The 12,088-nt window shown below is 39.5% G+C and overlaps 1 protein-coding gene across 1 annotated transcript in view; it reads right to left on the bottom strand.

The window, feature by feature from the left end:
- IKZF1 (IKAROS family zinc finger 1) overlaps positions 1-12,088 on the bottom strand; it is a gene marked incomplete at its 5' end in the record, with an annotated part of 54,330 nt that overhangs the window by 40,128 nt on the left and 2,114 nt on the right. Inside the window, one exon of the mRNA XM_082281373.1 lies at positions 6,729-6,848. Within this exon, the coding sequence (XP_082137499.1) occupies positions 6,729-6,848 (120 nt within the window). The remainder of the gene's footprint in view (positions 1-6,728; positions 6,849-12,088) is intronic.

Raw genomic sequence — 12,088 nt, 5'->3', positions numbered from 1 at the left:
AATGAAGGAGTGGCTGGTGTTGGGAGGCCAATCCAACCTTTTGATGAAGACTCATTCCCTTAAAATAACCTGAGGTTTAGCAAGCTGCAGTTACAGAGGTCCTCCTCAGCTTAAAATATGCCCATCTTCCAGCCAGAGCCTAGTGTTTCTGCAGTTGAGCTGCAGCCACTGCTGAGATCCTGCTAGATAAATTTCACTCCTGAGCTAGAATGGGGCTTATCTCTGAGGCACATCTCTTCTGCTCAGATAAAGAACTTCCTCTCACTACAGTTTAGATCAGCAGACTCAATCTCTTTACCCAAAGCCACACAGCTAAACACACTGCATCTCTCCAATTCAAGCAATGCTTGGCACTCTCCAACACTGAAGAAACAAAACTTGCACAGTTCCCAGTCTTTTCCTGAATTTTGTGCTGATGTTCTCTTCTGAAAACACAGCTGTATCCAGCAGGTGCTCATGAAATAGGCTGCAGCTCCACAAGCTACACAGCTCTGGAGAAATAAGAGAAAAAACCCCATAGCTTCAGCACCTACTGCAACGTCATGTTGCCACATAGTGGCAACACAAATCATACTTCTGTCATACTTCTGAGTAAAAAAAATCCTCACAAAACTAAATAGAAATAATTTTAAAAGTACAATTCTTTTTTAGGACCAGTTCTGTTCTCAAGGATTTGATTTTGTCATGTGCTATGGTTGTGTCAGAGGGCAAATTTTTACATGCCTGATCTGGCTTTGCATGGGTTGAGACAAATGCACTAATAATGCAGCACAGCCTACGCTGGGGCAGCGGCAGCTCTGTTTTCCAGGCTGGGTCCCCCTTACTTCCACAAATTTCTTGCAAGTTTGCTCTGAAAATGTTCACCCTCCATTACTTGAAGCAAGCATTTTTAAATTTGCTAGAGGAATTCACCTTCAGTAATAGGGTTGTTTTCCACTTGCCTTTGTGCACATTTTTCTAAGTCCTAAGTCATTACACAGATCAGAGCTTGTCTTTGGCACAACAGGAAATTCCCAACGGCCCCAAATACCTGGGTCTTCCCTCTAGCACACTGTTTCACACCATGCTCATGCAAAACAAACCTTTGAAGGCTGGAATATAACATATATCCTGTATGGCATATTTAAGGGCATTCATGAAATTTGTCATGTGCCTTCTCCAGCTAAACCACCCCCATCCTCCTCCATACAAATTCCCGTAAGAGTTTTGCAGACAAAATGAAAATAATCCTGACAAAAATCTCCTGCCTTCTTCTTAAAATTATAAGTTGTACTGGCAGGCTCTCAGAGCAATCAATACCAGTCCATACTGGGGCATGTTACTTTGGGGTTAGAAATGGGGGCTTCAGACCAAACAAGAGGGGAGATTCCCAACTTCCCTATTTTAAAAGTTCCTAAAATATTTCAGTTTCAAGTTTTTCAATTCCTTCAGAAGCCTCCTCAGGACTTTCAAGCCTTGTTTCATTGTGGAGGGTTAAGGACAATTTTCAAAGCTCCCCAAACCATCTTGAAACAAATTTTCTCTCTGCTCTCATGAGGGCTACATCAGGTGAGACAGCAATTGTTACCAGTTATTTACAAAGGCTCATCAGCTTCTACACACTTCCACACCTTTGAGCCACAGACATAGCCATCTGAAGCCTGAGCAAGCAAAACATATTGCACAGCCCTCCTGGTTACTTTAGGTCTCAGAATCTGGTTCTCTGAATGTCCAGGTGGACACATGCCACACTTTATAATTCATACACAAGACACTGAGCTTACAGCCACTGAACTCCCACAAGGAGGAGTGTGCAAAGATGTTTAGCTCCAGCAGTCTTATTCCTCAGCCCCTTTCCCTGCCCAGCAGAACTACCAGGGCAGCAGTGAGCTGGACCTGTCTGAACCACAGGACCGATTTTGCAAGCTGGGGTGGGGCACTTCCCCTTTTTTCTTTCCTCGCTTTTCCCCTCTGTCTGCCTTTCCACACTTTTACTCTGTCTCCACCCAGCTGTATGTGAGTTGCAGTAGATTTATGTAATGGCAATGGTTGTGGTTGCCTGGTGGCCCCTCAGCAATGCTTGTGTCGGTGCTCTCAAATGGTTGAGCTCCTTTTAAGGAAATAAAGTTTCAAAGCTGCTCAGAGAGGGGACACTTGTGTGCATCAGTAAGTAGCTCCTCATGCAGGTTATGACCTCTGAATGCCCATGGCTGGGAGGGCAGACCCCAGGGTGTGAAGGCAATGCTGGAATCCCAGTGATGCCAGGCTCTGAAGCCTGCAGCTACACAGGCTTCTCCTTCAATAACTGAGTTGTGGGAGGGAGGTGACATCATCACTTGGTATTTCCCACTGGGAGAGAAAAATGTCAAAAAACCATATTCCTTTTAATGTCTCTTCCCATACTTGTTTATTTTAAACAATCAGACTTTATAGCTTCAAATGAATCTTGTCTGTCTTCTACTGATATCTAAGATCACCCTGACTGGTTACTTTGGGTATACTCTGTCAATTGCACAACAGTTTCAACCCAATTTTGTGAGATGACTTCTCCCCACCTCTTAAAAAGAAGAAGATCTCTATGCATTATTTTTTTCAGGTCCAGACTGTAATCTGTGACTACAGTGGTAACACTTGACTTCTGTATTAGAAGTTCACGCAGCACCAGACAGCTGTCTGTGCAGAAATGGTGAGCCCACAGCCTCTTTCTGAGGCCACTAACACTGTGAGATGGCTTTTTTTTACCCAGTGATGGCCAGCTGTGGAACGGGCAGTTACGAATAAAGGAGGGCACTGCCTACCTTTCTAGACAAATGCTACTACTGCAGAAAATGGCTTTCTCTGTGAAGTAGGGTCTGATGTACAGCTCACTGAGTCACTAACTTCCCACACATGGCTTGAATTAGGATACAGTCTCAGAGCACAAACAGCCCTAAGTTGCAACTGTTTACCACACACAGGATGTTCAGTACTGATGGTCCACAAAAGGTGCACACAACGTTTAACCTGAAACTTGCAGAGACTGAGAATTATCAAACGATATTTCAAATAGGGTACAATGGGAAATAGGGCTGTCCAAAATAGGCTACAAAGAACTAATTCTTAATGGAATGGACTTTCAGTGGGATGTGTATTTCTAAATAACTCAGACCAAGATTTCAAAAGGCTACTTAGGAGAGATGATAAAACTGAGTCTCTAGAGCCTTCAAGAGCTGTGAAAATCTCACACTTTGCTGAAAATATTCCCTCTGTTTTCTAGAGAAACTATCTGTAGAGCACACAGGTGAAGAGAATAAGAAAATAATAAAATGTTATAGGTGCCAGATCAGCCCGAGAAGTAAATTTGGGGTGGAGAATAGGACAAGGAAGGAAGAAGATCTAGTGGACAGAGCAGCAGAAATTAAGCATGCAGAAGGAAGCTGCTCAACACATTCTGGGGGTCACAACATTAAAATCATAATAATCTCATCAAGGAAATGAAGAGCCTTGATGGTGAGAAGAACATCTCTTTCAATACGTTTCTGCTTTGCTGTGCTGCTTGGGGTTATTACTAGAAACTGTTGATGACTTTACTTCCATAAATTACCCTTTCAGACCCATTGATCATTTTTGCATTGGTAAGAAGAAACCCATGTTTTGGGCATCCCCCCTGCCTGGAACACAAGTCAAAACATACATTTCATGATCCTCTGGGTTCCTCCCTTAGGAAATTTGCACCCTCTCTAGTCATTTTAAGTGAGAATTCAAAAACTGAAGGCACCCAATAAAATCTGGTGAGTAGAGAACTTCAACACCTTCCTTCTCAGAGCAGGAGAAATATTTCAAATAGTTCTATCAGCTCTATAACCCCGCATTCAAGTCTCAGTACAGGTTTGAAAGAAGCACAAAAAGAGATTTTTGAAAACGCATGGAGGAGCAGAGCCTTTCCTTTCTAAACATAGCTTATTTCCTGTAATCTTTGCCCTTCAAAATGCTACATTGATGAAAAAGGTAATTTAACTTTTGACTCCAGAGTTAAAGATTATTCCATGAAATGTTACTACAAATCTGAGTAAGCAAGTTGTCACTTGAACATTTCTGTCTCACAGGCTGATTAAAATTAATAACAGATTTCTCACCTAATTTCAGTAGGATGAGGTAAATATTTATGCTTTTCATTTAACAAATCTGCAATTCCCGTTGTTAACTCTATAGCCTCACGTGCACAAGAAAGTCCTCCAGAATGTAGAGACCCTCTTCAAAAAATGTCTGACTCAAATTCCTTGGTGTACACTGTATGGACAGCTTATCTCTCAGGGTGTTACTGATTAAGTGGAATGTACTGTAAATCCTATGTTGAAATAAATCCAAATGCTAGGGAATTCCCTTCTGATGAAGGAAACAGATGGGACATTAGGAAAGTCATACAGAGAGAAATTGTTGGCTGGTCATATCTGCTCGTGCAGGGCCTGTCGGTTACCACAGGCCACAGTCTAGCTCCCACCTGCAGATGCACACAGATAATATCAGTGGGTTTTTACAGTGCTCTCCTGTCTATCTTTCATTCTACAAACTACTTTTTCAGATCCTCCTTGTCAACCTAAGTTCGATGATAAATAGAGGCGAGGAACAGATCTTGAGACTTGGAGATGATGGTGTTGTACTAAACACCAAGTCTGTCTACACTGCAGTGCCTCTGCCTACATAGGAAGACAGCCCCCTTTCATCCCTAATACATCTATAGGATCATACAGGCCAAACACCACTCCTAAGGCATTATGTTATTCATAAGAGACTTTCTTTTGATAAAGATCTAGAATGTGCACAGCAATCATATGGCTCCTGATATGCCTGGGGCATGTGTTCAGATCCTCTTTGTAAAAAAGGAGAACTAATTTTTTTAATATACTGTTTTCAGAGACTTAGCTTAGAGTTAGAAAAAAGGAGCAATAAAAGAGGTAAAAGTGTATGCAGCTTTACAGAAAAGAAAAATATTGGAAGCATTGGTGTTGATACCTACAGATCATCCATAAAGCAGATTATTGTGAATTGTCTTTGTTTTGGTTGACTATGGTAAATGTCTCACTACAAGATGTAACCCGTGCAAACAAAAGAGCTAGGGGTAGAGAAAGTGGCTGAAGAAAAATTGTTAAAGTCAGGACATGGAAAATCTAATTTATTGCTGAGTAATGAGAATAACAGATGGAACAAATCATATTTAGAATATGTGTATATATTGATATATGTGACCAAACTGTTGGCAGAATCATTACATCATCAGCAAATATAAAGTTCAACTTTGCTGGGTCTGCATAATATTTGTGAGTATATTAAAGAAAATTCAACACTATGAAAAATCCTGTTTGTTTGGGTTTGAACAAAGAACTTAAAAAATTTAATTTCTGAATCAAGGCTTAAATATTTTGTAGGGTTAGTTACTCTGGGAGAAAGGAGACATAACTCTTTTTATGGAGTTGATAGACAAGCAGTTAATGAAAGATTTTGTCCAATTATCTTTGGACTGAAACATTTAGTAAGCAATCAGATTGTTAAAAAGCATTTTTTAAAATTAATTTGTTTATAAGGTATGTCAATATGCATGTAAGAGCTGGAATTTTTGCTCACATTTTTGATAAGAGGGGATCAAATGGTAAATAAAATGAAAATGCATAAGATGATGCGCCTACTACTAGCTAGTGCTGGAGTTGGGAGTGGGTTCTATTCCTAAGGCTGACACCATCCTGCTATATTATGGTGAATTGATTATTTTGCCTTCTGTGCCTCCCTTTCCACCTAGTATCCTTTACTGGATTTCCTTAGACAATAAATATGTAAAGGCACTTGCAGTCTTTCTGTAAATCATCCACCCTGACCCTCACTGTTACAATAACGTAAGAATGTAAGAATCATGAGTAATACTTTTAATTGTGGGTAGATACTTGTACTTTGATACTCATGACTTTACAGAAATAATTTTATCATATAGGGCATTGATCACAGCATTCTGGGAGTCAGTGTGCTTTTTTTTCCTTTTTTCCTTTTTTTTTTTTCCTGCTGGTAAACAGGCATGGTGCTCAAGCAATATTTAGTCTTTTTAGTGCACTACATGGGAGCCAGGGCACGCAGTAGTCAGCAGCATTGCTGCTCCTTGGTGTGATACTGGGATCCCTAAGAATAATCAGCATTTTGCACAATCATCTCTGGATGACAATTTTAACCAGACTTTATCAATTGCGGGTTTTTATCTAAAAGACCAGTGTTTTCTAAAGTTCTCCCAGGTAAAAAATCAAGGATAAATGGAGATCAGATATTGGAATCTGAAATATATGAATACTATGTATGTTTTAATACGCATTTCTGGAGAAATCTGAAGTGCAGATAACACAATTACATTAAAGATAGCATTCAAATTAATAATAATAATAAAAATACCTGCGCATTTACTGAATTTTTATCAAATCTGACTTCATATAATTTTGACCTGGAACCACATATTTAATTCTATTTCCTACATAGAATGAAACCTATATTTCCTGGGGAGAATTTCATGCAACAGTCATGTTTTAGACAGAAGACAAATAGTAGGATCTTTACAACTTCTCTGTGGATGAAGATGCCTTTCCCAAAGAACAGGTTGCACAAAAAACACTATACACCTGAAGAAGATGAAAAGACACAGGACCTGCTTGTTTACCAGCTTATGAAGAAGTAATTTAACATTATTGCTATATCATCTACTAGTATTTCTTATCAGAGTGGATTTGTCATCTTACCCAAGATTCTGTCATTCTTAGAACTCTGTTGACCTCCAGTACTAGTTGAAAGGTCCTCTGGTATAGGCATAGGTTCGTCTGGATCATCAGGGACATCACTAGTTGGAGGACTTTCCTTTCCTAATAGTGAGGAAAGTAGCATCAGTTAGTTGTCAGAGTAGCCTCATTTTCAAATAATAAAATTAGAGGAACCACAAATCAAATAAAACTTAAAAAGCCCCTTATCGCTACTAAAACGTGATATCCTTAGGACCAAACCCTACTCTCCTGCAGGGAAAACATCTTATGAATACAGGGGAATTATATTTTTGAAAAGAATGCATGCCAATGTCTCTGCCAAATTTACTGAAGTCTGGATACACAGTTATTAGCCTTGCCATTTTGGGTATTTGTGAGACATGCATGTTTTCTAGCTGTCATGCTCATAAGATCTAATTTAGCTAACACAGACTGACAGGTTACAAAGGTTATCAAATGGACATCCTTTGTAAAAATGCTTCTTTCTTCCACAAGTTTTCCTTGAGAACACATCAAGATTTGTTTCAAAGACAGAGTGAAGTCTAACTCAGAAGTGTTCTGGGGCTCCAAAAGAACTACCTCAAAAACAAAATTTTATCTTCAACTAAAAATTCAGCTACAATGCCAGCAAGTTTCACTAATACCCACAGATCAATTTCTGGCTGGTCCTTGTGCCTACAAGTAGACACAAGTAGAAGTGCCTGGTGGTCCCAGGACTTCTTAAATATGCACAATTAGCAGAGTTCAGCAAACACGACTTCAAGGATTTTATTGTCTTTTATTTGTAAATAGGAAACAAACCCCAATATCTTGTGTATACAAGGTTTTTCAGAGGAAAACAAATTGGTGCTTTAACACATTGTAGGTATTGTGGAATTGTTTTAGAGCTGAACACAATACAATAAGAAAAGGAACTCTCTTGCTAAGTATTGTGTTTCCAGAAATGGTGAGATTTCTTGATTCAGCGCTCAGTCACAGCATACATCTCCAGCCCACAGTACTATCACTGTCTTGCAGAACTTCTTTTAAAATGACTTCATGCATCTCTAACAAAAGCATGCCTTGGAAACAACTACTTGAAGGAATTATCTAAGTGATTACTTTCACTGACTATTACTAGAAGACTGGTCTTTGCATTAATAGCAAAGAATAGAACAGGCCCAGAGCAGGACTTGAACTCAGTAATGTTCACATAAGACACTTGTCTCCCAAATGGAGATGTTACCAAATTACATTGATTAAATCTGTTAGACATCCTGCAGCAACTGGCAAAACAGTAAGGGCAGTAATTCCATGGCTCAAAGCCCTAGCAAATTAGTGTTTTTTTTCCTAATAATAATTCCTCATTAAAACACAAACTTTATCCATTAAATCCATTAAACTTTAAAACACTTAACAGAAATTGAAAAATTAAACGAAATATAGCTTAATTAAGTAACAGCAGTTTAGTGGTGCCAGTTATGGACTTGATCTGAATGAAGTGAATGGTTTCCTCTCTACCTCCTAGATTGATCAAAGCATTGTGCTTTCCATCTTTACTGATCATGACGGGGAGAAATGACAGGTAGGTTTAAGTCGCCTTCCAAATTAGCTGGTTTGAGTCATTTGCACAAATCTATGTTTAAATGAATGAAATAAGTATGTGACTGCATTTCTTAATGACATATCTATGAAACTGTGGAATAATCACTGAGCAGGAGTTTTGAGAGCAGCATCAGGTGAACCATCCCAAACTGCAGCCAGAAGACTCCAGGGTAATGAAGAAACAGTCCTGCACTGGCAGAGGGACTAACTAGATGATTTAATAAGGTCCCCTTATATCCACCTTCTGTGGAGTGTTCTTAAATGGGCAAAATCACAACTACTGGATGTAAGTGCAAGAGCAAAGGTGGATTGCATAAACAGACAAGAAGGAATATGAATTTTACAGCAAAGGAAAATAAAAGCAGGAAGTAAGTTCATTAAAACATTTCTTTGCCATTCATTGTTTAGCTCCTTATTTAGTTATTTCTTCAGATTTCTGAGATGTAGGGAACTTATACAACTGACAGCAAATTTTCCATTCCAAGTTCCACCCTGACAAGCTGCAGTTCCACCCTGACAAATGCACAGGTGAAGAGAGACAACTGAAACACTTCAGTTTGTTCAACATATTTTGCCCCACACTAAACAAAACCAAAAATTCCCAGGGGTTTTATTGCAGGACAATTAACAGCGTGGCAGCTCTCTTCGTACTGCATGTAAGTTAAGGAAATTTGTTAAAAAGTAACAGTAATCCAAAGCTACCTGCATCCAAGGATCTCTTTTAACTGTGCTCCCAGTTAAAACAATGGAGGTTGATGCTTTGACTGAGTCTAGGCTGAGAAGAACACTTATCCTAAAAACCTGAAGACTATTTTTGGTTACAAACCAATATAAACTCCTCAGAACTATGGGATAACAGCAAACAAAATAATATCTTTCTAAGTGTGTAATTAGGCATCCTACAATATGTAGTCTAAGTGGAATACTTTGAAGATAAGTCAGAGAAGTCTTTTTGGAATAAAAACCTGTTAGCAGAAGAGTACGTTTGCAGTGGTGAACTCTTTGGTTCATTAAATGCGTATCAGTCTTCTGCTTGTTAAATTAATAGCAGTTTGTCCAGGTGGTATGAATCAGACTCGCCTCACAAACTTGGTGGGGCAGAAGCTGGAGATCAGGTCTGCTTCCCTCTTTGCAGGAGACTGCAGTTTAGAAAACTTAGTAAACTTGGCTTTAATGACCCATTTAATACAGTTTGATTTCTTCTTGTTACACATGATTGAGAAATCCGTACATGCAAAAAGGGCAAAAATAGTGGATTTAAAATAGATCCATTTATTGAGCTGTGTCTCCTGGATTCTAGGGCATCGTATTTGTATTTCATGCCTTAACTACATCTAAATCATTACACCATGGTAAGTTCATTACTGCATGGCAATCTTACAGGTACACAATCTCACATTATTTTTCCAATTAATTTAGAAATGGAAGGCAGGTGGGGAAATGGGGGAATGCTTTCCATTTTAATTTCAAACAGACATGCCCAGAACAACAACTGGTCAAAGGAAAAGGAACTAAATCCCATCCCAACATACTCTTGGTTAAGTCATAAATAGAAAGAACTACAACTGCAGGCTTGCAACAACAACTGTTGTATCAAACATTCCTTCATTTCAACCTGCATCTCTGAAAGATGGTCTCAGATTTCCAACACTGCCATTTCTGTATAAAAATAGTCAGAGAACAGCCTAACCTATCAACGATGCCTGGCAAGGCACTCAACTTCTCTCTATTTGAGTTTCCTCATCTCTGCCCAAGAAATATAGTTGAAGCCATAAGGAAAGAGAGGAAGGGGAAAAAACTTGCCAGTTCAATAAAGTTTTAGTACCCTTTATTTCTGTCAAAGTCCTTAGCCTGGTGTTGCTTTAACATGTACATCCAGCTCTGAGAGTGATTCAGTTCATGCCAGAATGGTGCTGCTGGTGCTTCAACTGTTGAAAAGAAAGCCAGGGCAGGACGTCTTATAGAAATCTCATTCCCTATCCTTTCACAAACTAATGCTGGGTATGTCTGTATTTAATACTGAGGGTTTCTTCTTCCTGCTTTTGCAGAGTGCAGCACAGAGTGCAGCACAGCCTGGTTTGTTCTAGGAGATCTCTTAATGTTAGATGTGGAAACATTTGTACCGTTTTTTCACCTTCCTTAACTGTTAGGCCCTAGAACTGAGAAAAAAAAAAAAAAAGAGAAAAAAAGGCAGGAAAAATACTGCTTGTTAAGTGAGATATTATCTGTGTTTTCTGACTCTCTTTTATGGGTGCCGGATACCATTTGGTTAAATGTATGTCAGCTCTCTCCTCATTTCAGAACTGCAACTGCTTGTCTCATGAAATATCACTTTCAGGAGAAAAATAAAAAGTGTGAATTCTGTGCTAGTCACACAGTATTTCAGTTCCTCTAGGAGTCAGCCATGCCTGGATTCCCCGAGGTGGGAATGCCTGTGTGCATACAGGGTTTGGCTCACTCACATTAGTTTTATACTCTCCTGGCCCGGCTGGTTGCTGCCACACCTGAGTCAGCTGCAGCTGCATAAAGCACGTGGCTGCAAAACACCATGTTTGAGCTGGGGTGACTGTTTCTAGAGACCTTCTTTATTTCTGTGTTTAAAAAAAAGCCAAAAAGCCCCAAAAGAAACCCACCAAACCGAATTTATTTTTTTAATTTATAATTTTTAAAAACACAGCCAAGTGTGCTAGTGAACCAAGTCCCCTAATTCCATAGGCCCAGAGAGCAAGCTACACCTGATGAGCATTCCTCATAAAACAGGAGAAATGAATAAGACAGGACAATCTCACACTCCTGAAACTGTGCAGTTGTTTAACTGGTTCCCAAAGTACAGCAGAGCTCCCTCATCATGCAAGGAAGCATCCCAGAAGCACATAGAACCCCAGGAGAAGACAAGGGGAAAAATTCCTTTTTGCATTCACCAACCTATGAGAAAGAAGCAGGTAACATCCCTGTACCTTCAGATCCTCTACTTTTGAGGTCTAGTAAGAGTTTACAAAGAACCAGTATCTGTGGAACCTAATCTGACAAGCGTTCATTTCCAGAAGGTGAATTCCCACACAACTCTTATCATAAATGAAAGCAAATTAGGAAGTTCTTTTTTTGGCCAGTTGTTCATAAATCCAGCTAACAACCCAATACAAGTCACAGCCTTTGCTCACAGAAAGTACCAGATGCTCGGTGACAGAAACAGCAGGAAGAGTTCAAAGCAGATTTTTTTTCTCTTTAATCTGTTTGTGTAGGTCTCCCTCTTATCAAAGGTAACTTTCTTTTTCAAGAAAACCCTCTCTCATCACAGAATAGTACTCTTGCACGATCTTCTGGAAAAGCTAAAAGGCACAACAAAATACTACACTGGTTCAGCTACAGAAAACTTTGAGAGCTACATATTTTAAACATAGAGATATGTCTATTATGTATATATTTACATATATATAAACATTCAAAATGGCCAAGTTTCTTGTAAGTTTTCCCTCGAAGGGGAGAGGCAGACCACAAGGAATGCAATATATTTGATCTGCCAATTCAATCCTTGACTCAAGGCAGCATCTCCCCTGCTGCTACTCTTCATGTCAAAAGAAAAGCAAGCAATGCTCTAGTAAGAAGTAGCAGGTGTGAAGCTCAAAATCACACCGTTGTAAAGAACTCCACAGCAGTTAGGTGTGGGTATCCAGGGTAGCCTGTGCTGCTGCAGAGGAAGAGGTGGTCAGCGTTCCTGCCTGATGGAGCTCACACAAGCAGGGAAGGGTTTCTGCAGC

Source organism: Coloeus monedula (assembly GCF_965178545.1).
Source record: "Coloeus monedula genome assembly, chromosome: 1".
Taxonomy (NCBI): domain Eukaryota; kingdom Metazoa; phylum Chordata; class Aves; order Passeriformes; family Corvidae; genus Coloeus; species Coloeus monedula.
The sequence above is the reverse complement of the archived record's forward strand: the minus strand, read 5'-3'. Positions and strand labels throughout refer to the sequence as shown.